This window comes from Bombus vosnesenskii, unplaced genomic scaffold (assembly GCF_011952255.1).
Source record: "Bombus vosnesenskii isolate JDL3184/JDL3185 unplaced genomic scaffold, Bvos_JDL3184-5_v1.1 scf7180000016261, whole genome shotgun sequence".
NCBI classification, from domain to species: Eukaryota; Metazoa; Arthropoda; class Insecta; order Hymenoptera; family Apidae; genus Bombus; species Bombus vosnesenskii.
Genome location: NW_022884330.1, coordinates 2,901,123 through 2,917,070, shown reverse-complemented (window position 1 = coordinate 2,917,070; position 15,948 = coordinate 2,901,123). Strand labels below are relative to the sequence as shown.

The 15,948-nt window shown below is 42.5% G+C and overlaps 1 protein-coding gene across 3 annotated transcripts in view; it reads left to right on the top strand.

Annotated features, from left to right (window-relative positions):
* Positions 1–15,851, top strand: part of LOC117241788 (dedicator of cytokinesis protein 3) — a 54,625-nt gene extending 38,774 nt beyond the window's left edge. Inside the window, exons 1-16 of one of the 3 annotated variants that reach the window (XM_033507902.1) lie at positions 6,566–6,992; positions 7,429–7,513; positions 8,330–8,788; positions 8,971–9,270; positions 9,354–9,558; positions 9,649–9,831; positions 9,959–11,675; positions 11,965–11,982; positions 12,079–12,241; positions 12,315–12,752; positions 12,839–12,980; positions 13,157–13,832; positions 13,929–14,290; positions 14,663–15,006; positions 15,091–15,456; positions 15,499–15,851. In XM_033507902.1, coding sequence (XP_033363793.1) covers positions 7,469–7,513; positions 8,330–8,788; positions 8,971–9,270; positions 9,354–9,558; positions 9,649–9,831; positions 9,959–11,675; positions 11,965–11,982; positions 12,079–12,241; positions 12,315–12,752; positions 12,839–12,980; positions 13,157–13,832; positions 13,929–14,290; positions 14,663–15,006; positions 15,091–15,258 — 5,220 coding nt within the window. In that variant the 5' untranslated portion in view covers positions 6,566–6,992; positions 7,429–7,468 and the 3' untranslated portion in view covers positions 15,259–15,456; positions 15,499–15,851. Of the gene's footprint in view, positions 1–6,565; positions 6,993–7,428; positions 7,514–8,329; positions 8,789–8,970; positions 9,271–9,353; positions 9,559–9,648; positions 9,832–9,958; positions 11,676–11,964; positions 11,983–12,078; positions 12,242–12,314; positions 12,753–12,838; positions 12,981–13,156; positions 13,833–13,928; positions 14,291–14,662; positions 15,007–15,090; positions 15,457–15,498 lie in introns of those variants that run through there. The other 2 variants (XM_033507900.1, XM_033507901.1) reach the window with 2 other exon arrangements.
* The last annotated feature ends 97 nt before the right edge of the window (positions 15,852–15,948 follow it).

Below are 15,948 nucleotides of genomic sequence, written 5' to 3'. Positions count from 1 at the left end.
TTTTCTTCTTCTTCTTCTGCGTGTCAACTTCTGATTCTTCCGGATTGTCCGTCTTCCTAGACATTTCGTAGAGCGTAACGACGGCTATCGCGCGAATTTTATCGCGTAACGAAAGGGTGACGAATCGTGAAACCGCGAACGTCATCTCGCCAAGTTTACTCTTCCGCCGTCGTTGATATTTCATTTTCAGTACGCGGCTTATTATTCTGGTTACCCTATCGTTGTATAACGATATTATATCCTACGATAGATTCGGGAAATTCATTTTAGAAATTTGAATTTGAATTTGAATTTATTGTTAGCATACAGAGGAGCGTTACACGTTATTTCTAATAATTTTCTTATTAAACCTTGTTAATTTATCAATCGAAGGATAAATCGCTGTATTGGATACGATAGAAGCATCGAATATCAAGATCGATACGACGAATGATAAATGTAACTTTGAACACGGATGTGAGACTTTAAAAAAAAGAAAGGCACTATGTAATGGATATTTATATGATAGGAATCTGTTACTAGGTAATCTTTGAAGTTATGCGAGTTTTCGTTGCTGGATTTCAAAGTTGCTCGCTTCGTGTGGGTTCGGGTTTAAATTTTCGATTCGTATCATGTGTCTGTAAAGAGCAACCGCAACCACAGCATCTGTGAAGAGAGATGAGACGAACGCTTCTTTCTCTATCCGTAGAGCTCAAGGTTTTCAGCTCGGTGAATACGCGGTGTATAACCATGCCGGGAACCTGTTCCCCTGGCAAAGGAGGCTCACTTCGGCTCTTTAAAGCCTCTCCTCGCGCGTCTTCCCCTTTCGTCCTCCTTTCTCTTTTGCCTCTTCGATTTTTGACTTTACAGCGTAAGATCATATATTCAACGAACATAGCCTACAATTTATAGTAACTCTAATCAATTTTCTATATACCATCTACCTATAATTTCTTTCTATCTTTAGAAAATAAAGAAGCTAATTTATATTAGAAACTATATAATAATATTTATAAAATTACATTCATTTGGATTAGAGAAATTGCTTCAAAGCACGTGCGAACAAACGTCCTTTAACGGGCGTAAAATCTGCACAACTTGGTTTAGTAAATTTCTGATGTAACGTCGATGATGTCCATGTAGTCGCTATGCTCGTGTATGCGTGCGAGTAACGGTTCCATGCAATGACCGCAGACAGGATTTCTTCCTTGGCGTCTTCTCAAAATTTTGACGTCGCTAGTTAGACAGTGTGACAGTGTGAGATGCTCGAGCGTGTTAGGTCGAACGTAGACGAGAAATAAATCATTCGACCGAACGTATTTCATTTATTTAATTACCGTATGTCAGTAGTAGTTAACTTACTTTCCAAGTTGAGCATGTATCGAGCAAACGGCAACATTTATTATCCGTGTTGTAGTAATTATTATTATTTCTAATGAGCGTGCCTGAAGGCTCGTATGCACTGCCCTCTACGCAACTCTCTTTCTCTTTTCTCCATGGCCCTCTTCGTTCCTTCGTTTCGATGTATTCTGCTTCCTTGTTGGGGTAACGCGGTGGTACGGGATGAAACTCCAGGCCACATAACCGCGCTCCCCTCACGTCTTTCGTTTCAGGGTTTCCCAATCCTTCGGATTCTTCGAATCTGCCTTCTTAGTTGTGCACATTGCACAGATTACCAAGTTCTAAATATAAAACACAGCCATCAAGCGTTATTGGAATAATTAACTTTTTTTGTAGAATGGGTTTGCTTCTGTGAAATAGTATATGTTACATCATATTCTGATTCTTCAATTAACGTTTCGTGACACATGGATTACTGAAGTAAATGAACCTGAAATAATTTCAATAAATAATACTAATCTTAAGAAATCATTCCCGTGTATGTATTTGAAACATCGAGAGGTTATGCACCTTTGACACGAGTTACTATCGATAATCGGGTGTTTCGTATTGGATAAGAAATATTTTGTCACCGACTCTCTAATCTTACCTAGCAAGAAATGAGCACAATGCAAGCAGGAACGTAAAAGAGAGGGGGGAGAAAGTGACATTTTTCGAAGTGTACCCAAGTCGTCGAGAAAAGGTTCCCGAAGGTTGGGAAACGCTGCCTCTATTCCCCGTAAGGCATTCTTTTTCTTTTTGCCTTTGCCTCGGCGTAGCACGGTGCTGGCGTTGTTCTACTCGGGCCCAGGGCTGTACGATGAGAGGTAGCGCATCGTGAAGGGAAAAAGCGCTTAGGTAGAGGGGAGTTCCATGGTTCGCGGCTACCGACGTGCGGCTACTTCGCTGAAAGAAATTTAATGAATGGCAACGATCGTCCAACTTAATAAGCGTACACCTGGTATCGATACTTCTTTTTACCCACTTTCTAAGAGATAACGCGTACCATTTGAATCCTACCGTGGTCTTAACCTACTCTACATGTCATACGACCCCTTCCATTCCTCCATGTTGACCATTGTGCTTGACTGACGTAACTTTTCAAGAACACAATTGGAATATTAAATATTAGGACATTTACTCACTAGGTATATTTACTGGTAAAGTCCAACAAATTTTACTTTATCTAATAGTTTACATTATCTGCGAGGTAAGTATGATACAAATGAAACGATAGATTTGTAGTAAAAATAAAAGAAAAGCATTCAGTTTGTACTAAATATCATTAGGACTATCTTAGGCAACAGCAACAAATTTGACAATGAAACAAATGTTCTGGAAATCAATTTTACAAATTACAACTTATTCGATTAATCCCATTTAACGTAAAACTGCAGATTTGTAAAAAGGGAGCCTATAACCTACAATTCGTAAATTCACTATTATCGTTAGTTGATAACTATTGTGCAAGAGGGCTCTAGCATCCCGATAAATACCAATGACCGGCTATGTATGCACTCGATCATCAACAAACATACATTGTTTTAGGACAATGAGTAAGAAAAGTTCCATTCTCCGGTCATTGTAAACGGACATAAAGGCTCGAAGAAATATGTATGTTGGTCGTAATCAGACGTGGAAAAAACGACTTTCAACGACGAAAAACTGAAAGGTTCGCGGCTAATCGCGCTTAATCGCGCGTCATTTGATCTAATTGAGATCGTGGCGGCGTGGGGATTTGGCCCTGACATCTATTAGTACTACTACCACTGCCTATCTTCTGCTGGAGCCAGCGGAGAGACCTACACGGCACGGAACTGCAACTGCACTCGGGCGGCCACGAGTCGCCAGGGCGTTCATTGTGGAGTAACTCGATGCACGAACTGTGTTTCTGTGTGCGTGTACCCTCGGGCGAACCAGACGCGGCGTTCGTCTTCCCACGAACCCTTTGCTATACGTACGAGTCTCGTTACTCGTTCCGGGATCAGGAAACACTCCTATTAAGGCCGTTTTACACGGACGCGAGAACTCACACCGCACAAATTACGGGTACGATTTCCACGGATTTTGTTTCCACACGATCCTCATTTTTTGATTGTAATGGAACCGTGAATGGTCCTTTTTTCTGCAGTTTTAAGAAATAATGACGTTATTTGTATAAAATCTTTCTCTGAATTGCTAGAATTACTTTATATCTTCAAAAGAATTCAAAATCAATGACTTGAGAAATGTTTCTTTATCCTAAACATTCCCTGTATTTCTGATGTCAGATCCGAGAAATAAGCACTATCAGCTTCTTATAGGAAATGGAATATAGGAATTTAGGAATATAGGAATATAGGAATTTAAGGCGTAAAATTTATAGTGAAACCTATCTGATCGTATAAAATTGGGTTGAAGGATTAGTTAAACAATGGATTAGTTAAAGACTTCCTTTATTTCTCTGAGTGATAAATGAAGTTGTACTTGAAATTTACAAAGCACAGTGAAAAAGTTTGCGAGAAACCTTCTAACAGCTAGAGCTTCCTTATGATCAAAAATAATTCTCATTTGAGCAGTGATGTGAAAAAAAGTGGAGCTAATTGGTCGGTATAAAGCGAGAGGAATAAGGTGGAATATAAAGACAGCGCACGGAACGGTGCGAGGCGAACGAAGGCTAATAATTGATTGTCAGTTTGAAGCAGAAACGGGAGTCCACCAACTCGCAGCAGCACCGACGTAATTACAGCGTTTAAAGCTACCGAATGGTTACTGAACTCCGCAAAGGATACCTCGCAGCTGAAAAGTTCACCACCTCGACTTGCAACAGTATCTCTCTCTCTCTCTCTCTCTCCCTCTCTCTCTGTTATTGTCGGTACGAAATCTTCTCTTTTTCTTGAGACATCGATTTTTCAAATTATCTGGAGACTCCAGAGGGATTAGCTCGACGTTTACGCGTGTCTGAATTAGCCCGAGCCACGAACTGTCTTAAACTTGCGAGCACGCGCCATCTATTTTAATAATTCTCAACCAATGAAACTTTCAGTATCTCCTAGAACTGTACTTCCATTTCTACGTCTGTTTTAAGGGGAATTGAAGAAGATCGATGGTCCAAAGGAAACTTCGTACTGCGATAATAGTAATATGTATTATTTATCAATACTGGAGTATAATTTATGAATTATAATTTACGACTTGTAAAATGTCATTAATATGACTCAGCTGCCCGAATGCTTCTAAATAATACAATACGTAATGTATAATAAGCTCTAACTTTTTACTGGAATATTTCCTTGCTCGCTTATTCATCGATAATCAATTTGAACATCGCATACTTTCCAGTCTCTCGTTATCACCATTCGATCACCTACATTTCGATACACGTCACACAATCCAAGAACCAATGCTACGGATCAGAAGTTCCATGAAATCTGTCATGCGTGAAATCGTCTCTACGAGGCGGTATTTCACACGGCTGTAAATCGACACTTTTGGATCCCCGCGATGGCCGATGCGCGGCCATTGGCCGAACGAATTCGTCATCCAAAGTAATCGAGATCTCTCGAGACGAAGAGAAAGCAGCGAAGGAGGAAGGCTCGTCCGCCGTTTCTCGAGCTAGACGGCTTGATTCTCGCGGTGAACCGAACGTCGCCGCCTGCAGGGAATATATCCGATATCTTTGGAATGGGACATAGGTCCGAACGACGTGGCAGACATTGCCTGTACCTGTCTCCACGCATCGAACTCTGCCTGCTCACCTGCATTCCATCAAGCGAGGCCCGAGGGGGGACCTTTCAGGATAGCCAGGACCGTATAGCGTCGGCGGATCGTGAAACGCCCCATCGATGTTCGCTATCGACGCTTACGTTGAGTTCGTGCGATTAGTTAGGTCAAGTAATGAAATCTACACGATGACGCGTTGGATTTTTATCTTTCATATTTCTTGATAAAATGACTTTTCTAGAAAGTTAAAGAAAACAATGGGCAGTATGCACCGGGGCAGTTATCGTCGTTTGGAATAAGGACACCTCTGGTGAAAAAGAGATAAAAGAAGGTAATTTTGATAACAGCGAACGTATTAACAGCGAAATAAATACGACGTTCTCCTAGTTTAGAGATGCGAAGGTTTGAAAATTTGTTTCGTCGATCGACTTGAACCAGTGGGTGGAAAAATTGCGGCCTTACCTGGCGAGTTGGCGAGGGCGTAGGACGCTTTACCGAATCAGCAGGATCAGTAACGTAGCCGCGTGGAGAACGAGGAGTAGGGTACAGGCACGAGACAAAGCGAGAAGCAAAAGCAACGCTCCCTCGAGCGTACCACTTAATTTTCTCGATCCGCCCAAAATCTATTCGGAATTCGCTGTTATGTACCTATACGTGTTCGAACGGAGCGTTAATTATCGCTTCAACAGCATCGACGTCGCGCGTCTTTTCCACCGCAAGTATCTTCGTTTTAAATAACGACGGCTGTCTCGACCAGTTTCTTTGACTCTCTTATACAAGTCATCTTATCAGGACACACGAGAAACAAAAATACAATAGTCACGATAGTATCAAACTTGAGTAATTGCTTGCTTCTAGCTGGAGAACTTTTGATTTTTGCATCGCGGAAAGAAGTTACGAACGGTCACGGTGTTAGCGTAACTTCGCTCTTCGACGTGGATAATACATTGGCAAGTATCTCCGATGGATGTTCTAGTGAATTTAGTCGAATTTGCGCAACGATTAACAGCAGACTCTCTTGACTTTTCTTATAAGCACCTTCGTTAAATAAAGTCAAAATAAATTTACTTATGACTTTACGTTTCACAGATGTCTGCCGAGAGAAGTTAACGAAGAACGACCTTGCATTACGATTAGAAATATCGTAGCTTCGCTATACCTTGCCGTAACGTCTATACCGCAAAACGTTTCTACAAATATTCTGATAGCCCATGAAAAACGAAACTGCAACTCGTACACATATGCTCGCAACAAAGTTACTCAGGGTCTGCGCAAATTTTCAGGTCACCGCGAATTATACTAGTCAATTCGACGCGTTGCGTTTCAATCAACGTTTACAATTAACGAAGCTATTTCTGCGACGTTCCAGTTCGTTTCGCAACGTCCTCCAGTTCGTCTCCGTTTCTTTATCTCTGACACGAAATTGAAATGGTCGAAGGCAAAAAGCCCGGCGCGTACATCGATGCAAATCTCAGTACATGTACATTATTATACATTTGTACGCGTGGCAAGGAAACAAAGAGGAGGAGGAGCGAGTCGATCCGAGTTGAGTAGAGCCAAGTCGAAACGCACGGCGTATAGCTGCATTCCTGCAAGGTGAAGGGGCCACGCGAGGACCCTGGCGAGTAGCCGGGCCTGTAGGGCCCCAATGCGTTCGAGAACACGTCGGCCCTATGGCATGCGGTCGTCCGGGGTCATGGGAAGTTAAGTATGCTCCGCCACTTCAGAAGTAAACTTCTCAAACTGATTCGATGCCCGGTTTAATTGGATCGGCCGTTACTCCCTCGATTTTGCTCCACCTTCCTCGTTGATCATCTTCGACGATGGTTCTTCAACCCCTGCGATAATTTTATCCGCCCGAGACAAGACCAGCGCAGAGATTCGTCTGATCCGCTGAGGGTGTTGACTTCTACCGAAGCTTTGATCTTTCGGTAATTTAAAGAGTCCGTTCTGAGCGCACTTTGCATACATGCGAGTCATCTTCGTACTTACTTTGTGCAACGGAATTTCGTTCGTACGAAATCCATTCAGTGGGAGGAAGTTTTAGTTCGCTCGTATAACGATCCTCGAACCTTTCGTCTCGGTCTTGTTGTAGTTTTATCCGAGAGAAAGACTCTTAATGGAACGTATCTTGAAAAATGAAAACTCGACGCACATCGTTGACTATTCCTTCTTCGAATTGGACAAAGTGGGCTCCTTTACCTAGAGCATTGTGACTTTAATCGGAAAATTGATTTTTATGTAATTAAGGGAATCTGTATCTCTTGAAGTCACGAAGCACCGAAGCTAGGATTTCGCGTTTTATATACATCGTCGCTTCTCGTAAATAGCCTCTTGTACTATCGCACGATATTTTCAATGTTTCAGGAAACTGGGCTTGGACCTGGTGCCCCGTCAGGGTGCTCATATGGTGGATCCGGAAACGATGTCAATCGTGGAACTCTATCACGTGGTAATTACTATGGCAGAACATTTTCCCAAAGACCTGGCGTGATTTTACGATCACCGCGAATTCCTGGTAAAACGAGTCCAAGAAACGGCGAATCCAAGAAATACGAACGGCTGACACGAAAAAAAAAGAAAGAGGAAATAGCGAACGACGACTGGCGTTAGAGCTCGATATTTTTGAAGGGAAAGAAAGGGACAGAAGCAAAGCTTTCGAGCGTTCATACCTCGCTATAACGCGTATTACTGAGGCTCATTGAAATTCTAGCTGGAATGCTGACCATTTCAAATACTCCGCAAGAATTGAAATGAAGTCAGCTCCGGGGGTGTATTCGGTGCACGGCCGTGCGACATGAAATTTTGAATGCTGCCGATCGTTCGATCGAAATTCCTATATTTGTAATTCGCCGTTTAGATATCTCGTCGCGGGACAGAATAGCGTTCGTCGAATACGAACGAGCGATCGCCGCGATTTGTACACCGATTGCCAGCGTACATTACGGCTCAAAAGTATCCTGACGCTTGTTTATTTTTCGCTAGATGTATCTTGATTGCGGAATTACCGATCGATCGAGCTGCAACGTTTTTATACTTCACGGTCATCGATGGTAGCTCGTCGGAGCTACGTGTAATGAAAGATTCACGCGGTGACAAATAATAAGATATATTGTCGTGGATACTCGTTAGATTTGTAGACTACTCGCGCCGTAAAGGATTCACGTAAATGCTGTTTTATAGTTATTAATTTTGTATAATTAATACGATAGCGTGTACGGTTCGCGGCGATATTTACGCATTTCCACTCACGTTCTATCGATTTCAGCACGTTCAAAGCGCAGAAAATTCGCAAGGGTCGTCGGCTAGGGGAACCCTCAGGCGGAAGGAGCACAGAAAGGTGCTCACCCATCACCTGTATTTCTGCATGAGGGATTTCGGCCACTCTATCGGCGAGGACACGGAAATCTACTTCTCCTTGTACGACGCGAAACGAAATCAATATCTAAGCGAACGTTTCCTGGTTCGAATCTCGAAAGAGGGATTCTCCAGCTTCATAGAGAAGATTCATAGTAATTGCACGATTTTTACGGATCTCGGCAATGCGGACCTTAGCAGGGATCTTTACATGGTCGCGCACGTGATGCGATGCGGCAGGATGCTTTACTCTGATTCGGGCAAAAACAAAGCGGGGACTGCCACTTACAGGAGACCCCACGGTGTCGCGGTCCTCTCGCTTGCCGAAGCCACGCAGGATCACACGGAGGAACTGGAAATGACGTTCAAGGTAAGCTGTAGCAAGTCGATCGATTTATCTGCCCGCTTTCCTTGTGCAGAAACTTTTCATCTACATTCCTGTTTGTCCAAAGTTTTATGAATTACTAAGACCTTCATAAAGAAAAAGGAGTGTAAAAGCTAAGACAAACGTTAAGGGTGTTCGAGCCACCAGTCTAAGCAGCATTGTCTTAGGTGTGCCAAGGGGAGGAAAAGGAGTTTTACCAATTACACGAGCAGATTATTCGTAACAACAAGTGTTCTCCACTTCCGGGCCAGCCTAATTACGGCATAGTGGTTTCACTGCGCGTCCTGCACGGCGAGTTGACTCAAGTTCGCGAGGAAAATCCACTGCTTTTCAAAAATATCTGTCTGACGAAGAAGCTAGGGTTCTCCGACGTGATCATGCCGGGTGACGTGAGAAACGACTTGTACCTGAAACTGGAACGTGGCGAGTTCGAACGAGGCGGAAAATCCACTGGGAAAAATATCGAGGTATTCGTCGATATCGAAATACAAACTGTAGAGACGCTTATCGTCAGTTACGATAACATTTCTGTCTAAACACGAATCTGTAGGTGACGATTTTGGTCTTGGACGCGGATGGTCAACCTCTGGAAGAATGCTTGTTTGGCGCAGCCGGGATGGAGGGCAGTTCCGAGTATCAAAGTTTAGTTATATATCATCACAACAGCCCATCTTGGGCCGAGACAGTTCGATTGGCCATACCTATAGACAAGTTTTACGGAAGCCACGTCCGCTTTGAATTCCGGCACTGTTCCAGTACGTCGTGGAAATTTCTTTGTAGATTAAGAGCTTTTGGCATACCGAATATCCGCAGTTTTTAACATAGCGTGCTTTTCTCTGACGCAGCACGCGAGAAGAACGACAAGAAATTGTTCTCCTTCGCCTTCGTGCGTCTTATGGAACCTGGGGGAGCTACTCTTCAGGATGGCCCCCATGAGCTATATATTTACAAGTGCGAAGATCGTTCCAAGTTGGATTCGTTAAGTTACCTCTCCTTGCCTAGTAGCGCTCGAGAACCGAATGCAACAGGTATGATCGAGAGAACCTTTTAGTTAAATTTTGCTGATTTTAGAAATTCTGCTATTCGAATCTACGCATGAATCAAGCACTTTCGTCTCCTGTTCGTTCTCTTATTCATTTCTTGCGTGTTTTTCAGGTTCACCAGCGTTTTCCAGATCCCCCAAAGAGGCCGTATTCGTACAAACGTTGCTTTGCAGCACAAAATTGACGCAAAACGTAGACCTCCTAAGCCTGTTGCAATGGAAGGCACATCCGGAACGAATATCAGAGGCTTTAGGTCGTGTACTGCGGCTGGACGGCGAGGAATTGGTCAAGTTTCTACAGGACATTTTAGATGCGCTCTTTTCCATGTTCCACACAGAGGATGGTAACTCCACGGCTCATTCGGGTTTAGTCTTCCAAGTGCTCGTCTCCATTTTCAGCCTTCTCGAGGATTCCAAGTTCGAGCACTTCAAACCTGTCATGGATGCTTACATTTCCGGCCACTTCGCCGCTGCATTGGTATATAAAGGTCTTCTAAGTAGCGTGCAACATTGTGCAGATTGGGTGACCGCGGCGGAGAAGCAAGAGCCTATAATCAAGTGTTTCCGTTCTCTGGAGTATATCTTCAAGTTCATCATTCAAAGTCGCCTATTATTCGCCAGAGCAACAGCTGGTCAATACGAGGACAGTTTCAAGCGTGATCTGTACTGCGTTTTCGCCGCATTGAACAAGATGTTGGGCATCCCGTACGAAATGGTGCTTCACTCTCAGATAGCTTTGCTTTACTCCATCTCGGCAGTCTTCGAACAGCTAGTCGCCGTGCTGCCAGTTCTCGAGGTGGCGAAACTCGCTTGCACGATGCTCGACTCGGTGCCAAGAGAACCACCGTTGCAGCTCACGCAGGCTAAATTAACGGCTATTAAAAATCTGACCACCTCGTTGTTGTTTCGCGAGGACAACGAGAGCAGGAATCTGCTGTTGGTTACGATGTGTAGACACTTGAGGATCCATTTGGTTAGACGAGAGGAACTTAGATCCTGTACGGAGATTCTAGGAGAAATCCTCAGCTTTTTATACAAAAGGGGGCGAGATACTAACAAAGTTAATAACTGTATTCAACACGACGTCGAGACCCTCTGCCTCTCTATCTTGGATGTATTGATACAGACGATTCTGATTGTAATAAATACCAGTGGCCCCGTGTTGGGCTGCCTGGTAGCTTGCTTGATAGGCTTGCTTCAGCTTCTAGACGAATACCATTACGTTCGACTTTGGGAGGAGCTAGCTCATACAGGTGAACGAAAACCCCTGAAGGATTTTCTTTTGAGAGTCTTCTTAGTTCTCCGCGATCTCGTCAGACAGGAAGTTTTTCCACCCGACTGGTTAGTAATTAGAATGCAGGCGAACAGTATTATCTTAAAGTCCCTGCAGGAACTCGCTCAACCTTTGGCGTCGCAAGCTAGCTTCGATTCGCAGCTCTGGTCCACGTATTTTAATCTAGCCGTAGCGTACCTCACTCAGCCATCTCTTCAACTCGAACAATTTTCGGAAGTGAAGCGTGAAAAGATCATTGAGAAATACAGGGACATGAGAGTGTTCATGGGCTTTCAAATACTCTCCATGTGGAATCATTTGGGTGATCGTAAATTGGAGTTTATTCCTGGAATGGTAGGCCCCTTCTTGGAAGTTACCTTAGTTCCTGAGAGTGAGCTGAGGAAGGCCACTTTGCACATCTTTTTCGATATGATGGAGTGCGAGCAACGAGCTCGTGGTAGCTTCAAATCCGTGGAATCGGAATTGATCGATAAACTGGATATCCTGATCAGCGAGAATAAAGGTGACGACGAGTACAGACAGTTGTTTAACACAATGTGAGTAGTCGTTTACTTTTGCTAGAACGTTTCTTATAAAAAATTCCATTTGTATAAATGCACATTTTTATGCACGTATGAGAGATTTATGGATGTAAGAGTGCATAGAACATAATATGCAAAAATATATAAAATATTTAAATGTCTTATTATTTTAGTCGTGTACATAAAAATATGCATTGGCATAAATATCCGCAGTCTAATCATTAGAACTTAGTAATATCATTAGCAATGATAGTTTTTCTATGTCATCGTTAAAACTTTCATTTGCCATTTCATGCTGCTTTAGGGAGCATCTTAGCGCCGTGTAAGTGTGTCGTCTAGATTCGCAATTAAACTACATACGTCTACACGCGCACGTGAACGGAATACTTAAATCATGCTATTCTATTTTTGTCCGTAGATTATTGGACAGAGTTCAGTCAGAAGATCCAACCTGGAAGGACAGCGGAACTGCTTTCATCACGTCAATTACGCGTTTGCTGGAAAGACTGCTAGATTACAGGAGCGTAATTCAGGGGGACGAGAATCGCGACAAGCGTATGTCGTGCACTGTTAATCTATTGGTAGGCGAGACATTACAAATTTGTATCAAAAACAAAAATAGAAATAACAATGGATCTTGATTTTTGTCTGCAGAATTTTTACAAGAATGAATTCAATCGTAAAGAGATGTACCTGCGTTATATTTACAAGCTTCACGACCTACATTTGGTAGCTGAAAATTATACAGAAGCTGGATTTACAATGAAATTATACGCCGATCAGCTTGGCTGGGGTTCTACAATTTTACCTGCTGATCACTTGCATCCGCAACAGCCGGAATGGCAGAGAAAGGAGGTCCTTTATCATAAAATAATTCACGACTTGGATCGAGGCAAATGTTGGGAGAAAGGTATTCCTTTGTGTAAGGAATTGGCAGTGCTGTACGAGACTAGATTATACGACTATGCAAAATTAAGTCATTTACTGAAACTACAAGCCAAATTACTGGACAATATATTGACACAACTTCGGCCAGAGCCGGAGTATTTTAGAGTAGGATTCTACGGTCTTAGTTTTCCTCTTTTCGTTAGGGTAGGTATTACTTATAAATGAGATTAGGTCTAAAATAGATTCAATTAAACGTGACGAATTTAATCTTCTTTGTTGTGATTCTGCAGAATAAATTGTTCATCTATCGCGGTTTAGAATACGAGAGAATAGGGGCATTCACACAGCGATTACAGACTGAATTTCCAAGCGCACAAATATTAATGAAGAATTCACCGCCTGATGAGAGCATCCTTATCTCCGAAGGACAATGTAAGTTAATTCGTTGTTTTTTCTTCCGGTTCTTAGCTATATACTAACTACTAGGATGCTTATGCAATTTCTTATTTTTATGAACGTAATTAAGAAAGTAGAATCTAAATAGAGATTTGTTTCATCTAGTGAGTATATCAAAAGTACTTGGTAACACATTAAATGCAACATTTCAGATATACAAATTTGTAACGTCAAACCAATCCCCGAGGAGAACAGCCTAGCCTGTCGAGGAGCAGAAGTGCCAGAAAGAGTGGTCGCCTTTTATCTAGTTAATGACGTTCGGAAGTTCATCTTTGATCGGCCACTTCATAGAGGCCCTGTTGACCGGGAGAACGAGTTTAAATCTCTCTGGATCGAAAGAACCACGCTGACCACAGAGGCGAAACTACCCGGTATACTTAGATGGTTTGAGGTGATCGAGAAGAGGTCTGAGCTACTAGCGCCTGTACAATACGCCTGTGAAACTATGCTGAGCGTGGAGAGAGAATTGAGGAGACTTGTCGCGCAATACACTGCCGAACCTAACCGAAATATTAACCCCTTTAGCATGAGACTCCAAGGTATCATCGACGCGAACGTTATGGGTGGCATCACCAAATACCAAGAAGCCTTTCTTACGCCTGAATTCGCTAGACAAAATCCGGATATGGTACCACACGTAAACAGACTGAAGAGTTTGATTCTCGACCAAATGAGCGTTTTGGAGGCGGGATTAAATTTACACGGACAAATTGCACCAGCTGGCGTGCAACCGCTACACAAGAGACTCAACGAAAGATTTACACAGCTGAAACAAGGTCTTGGTCCACTAGCAAGACAAAGAACAATTCATCAAGACAGCATTGTCAAGTAATTACAAATTGTGCTTTTTGTGCTTGCAAATAAACTTGCAAGAAAACAATCGTCTTTCAATTGAATTTTCGTATTTATTTTTCATTTCTTTAGTTCACCGTTACCTCCGTTACCCGTTAACGAAAAGCAACGTCCAGCTACATTGGAAGCGGCAGGCTGCAGAATTTCTCACGCGGACAGCGATGGCCTACCTGAAGATGAAGGTTTCTACACAAGAGTAGACGGTGGGCCACCACCTATACCGCAACGTGAAGTTCGACCACGTTCTGTGGGCTATGGGACTACTCCGCCTAGACCCACGCATCAAAGATCTCTGAGCAAACCGTTAAGTCCGAAGTTACCATTGAGACATTCTTTACCTACGCCTACGGATGGAGTGGATCAGACCGGTCTAAGAACGTCATGGAGCGAACCTGGTCCTGAATCAGCTCCGCCATTGCCTCCTAGAGGTTGCAGTAAGTTTCATGTTTGCGCAGAGCAAATAGAGATCTCACACCGGTTTGCGACGTTAGCTATATTCTTACAATGTACAATCAGTATTATTTTAACTTACAATGTCGACATTTATGGACCATTCAAATCTTGTAGACACAGACGTTGAAGGACTTGTGTAATAATTGCGCAACACTGTGCTACGATAAGAATGTTCTAATTTTTCACGTGGCTTGGAAGAGTTTGTAATTCATTAGTCCATGAACCATGTGCGGTTTTTCTAATTATGAATCGATCGATTAATAACTTCAAGTTTCTATGACTATTTGAATATTTAAATATTTGAATTTCTGTACTAAGCTGTACGAAAGCTGATTGAAAATTTAACGTTGCAGCGCCTGATAAGAGAGATTCGAATACAAACATTGTAGTACCACCCGCACCGCCAAAACGTTTAGCGTACAAACGTAACACAGAGTGGAGCACGGACGATGATTCGGAAGCACAAAATGAGCCGAATGACCTTCGCGATAGCGGTATATCAACTGCTAGTTTATTAGATTTCCAGTCGCATTTGACTAACTTAAATAATCTCGGTTACGAGGACTTCGAACCACGGGCAAGGTGCAACGACATTATGAATATTTCACCTCCGTCTGTAATAAATGCGCTAAACGTCTCTACAGGAAATTTCGCGAACGTTACATTCCAAGGGTCACATTCTTTACCAGGTCAAGAGGTAATAGTTTCTTCCTCTAAAATTTTCATTGTCTTTTACGTATCGCCGTTATCGACGTGATTGTAATTCATTTGTCATTTTTAGGTGAGTCCACCACCGATACCGCCGAAAGCACATCAAGATACCCCGTCGGCTCCATCGACCTTGGAAAGAGTATCGAATCGCTCACAGTCTCATGGTCATTCGGAAAATTATTCGGTACCGAAACTCCAAACATTGTCTATGGCGTCTGACACCGAAAGCACTGTGTAGCAACGACGATGAATTTCCTAGTCCTAGCGGTTAATTGTGATGTGCGTGTGCCACAGTCGAGCAGATCCGATTGTAGAATGGTATATAAATCAGTGGAACTTCGATGACTTGTACGATCATTGGCAAACACGTAACTAACAATTGAATCTAATTGGATTTGCACAGCAAGGTCTCTGACATTTGCACATCATTATACATATATATATATAATATATATATTATATATATTATATATATAATATATATATATATTTCGTTATTATGCGTAAGAGAATCTTGTAATACTCGAAATGAAATCTTCTAATGCATAACTTGACATGGATTACACCCACCTGTGTATAACGTACCTTAGTAGAAGCATGATATCGAAACGCTGACTACGACCAAGGCTCATCGATGACGATTTGGTAATAGACGTTCCGAAGTGTATTCAAATTCAATTGAACAGAAGCTGTCTGGTAGCGCTTGGCGTTCACGCGATATCGTATTGACTTTGTGTTAGAGATGATGATCTTCCGAACATTAACCTAACTATATATTTTGTAATTTATTTATATTTTCAATGAGAATAAAGGTAATTTTTATCAACGATATTGGTGCAGATCCATGCAAACACCGTAATATCTAAGCAACTAATAAGAGAAACAGAATAAATGAACGGAATATAGAAAATTCGCGGTCATCCGATGA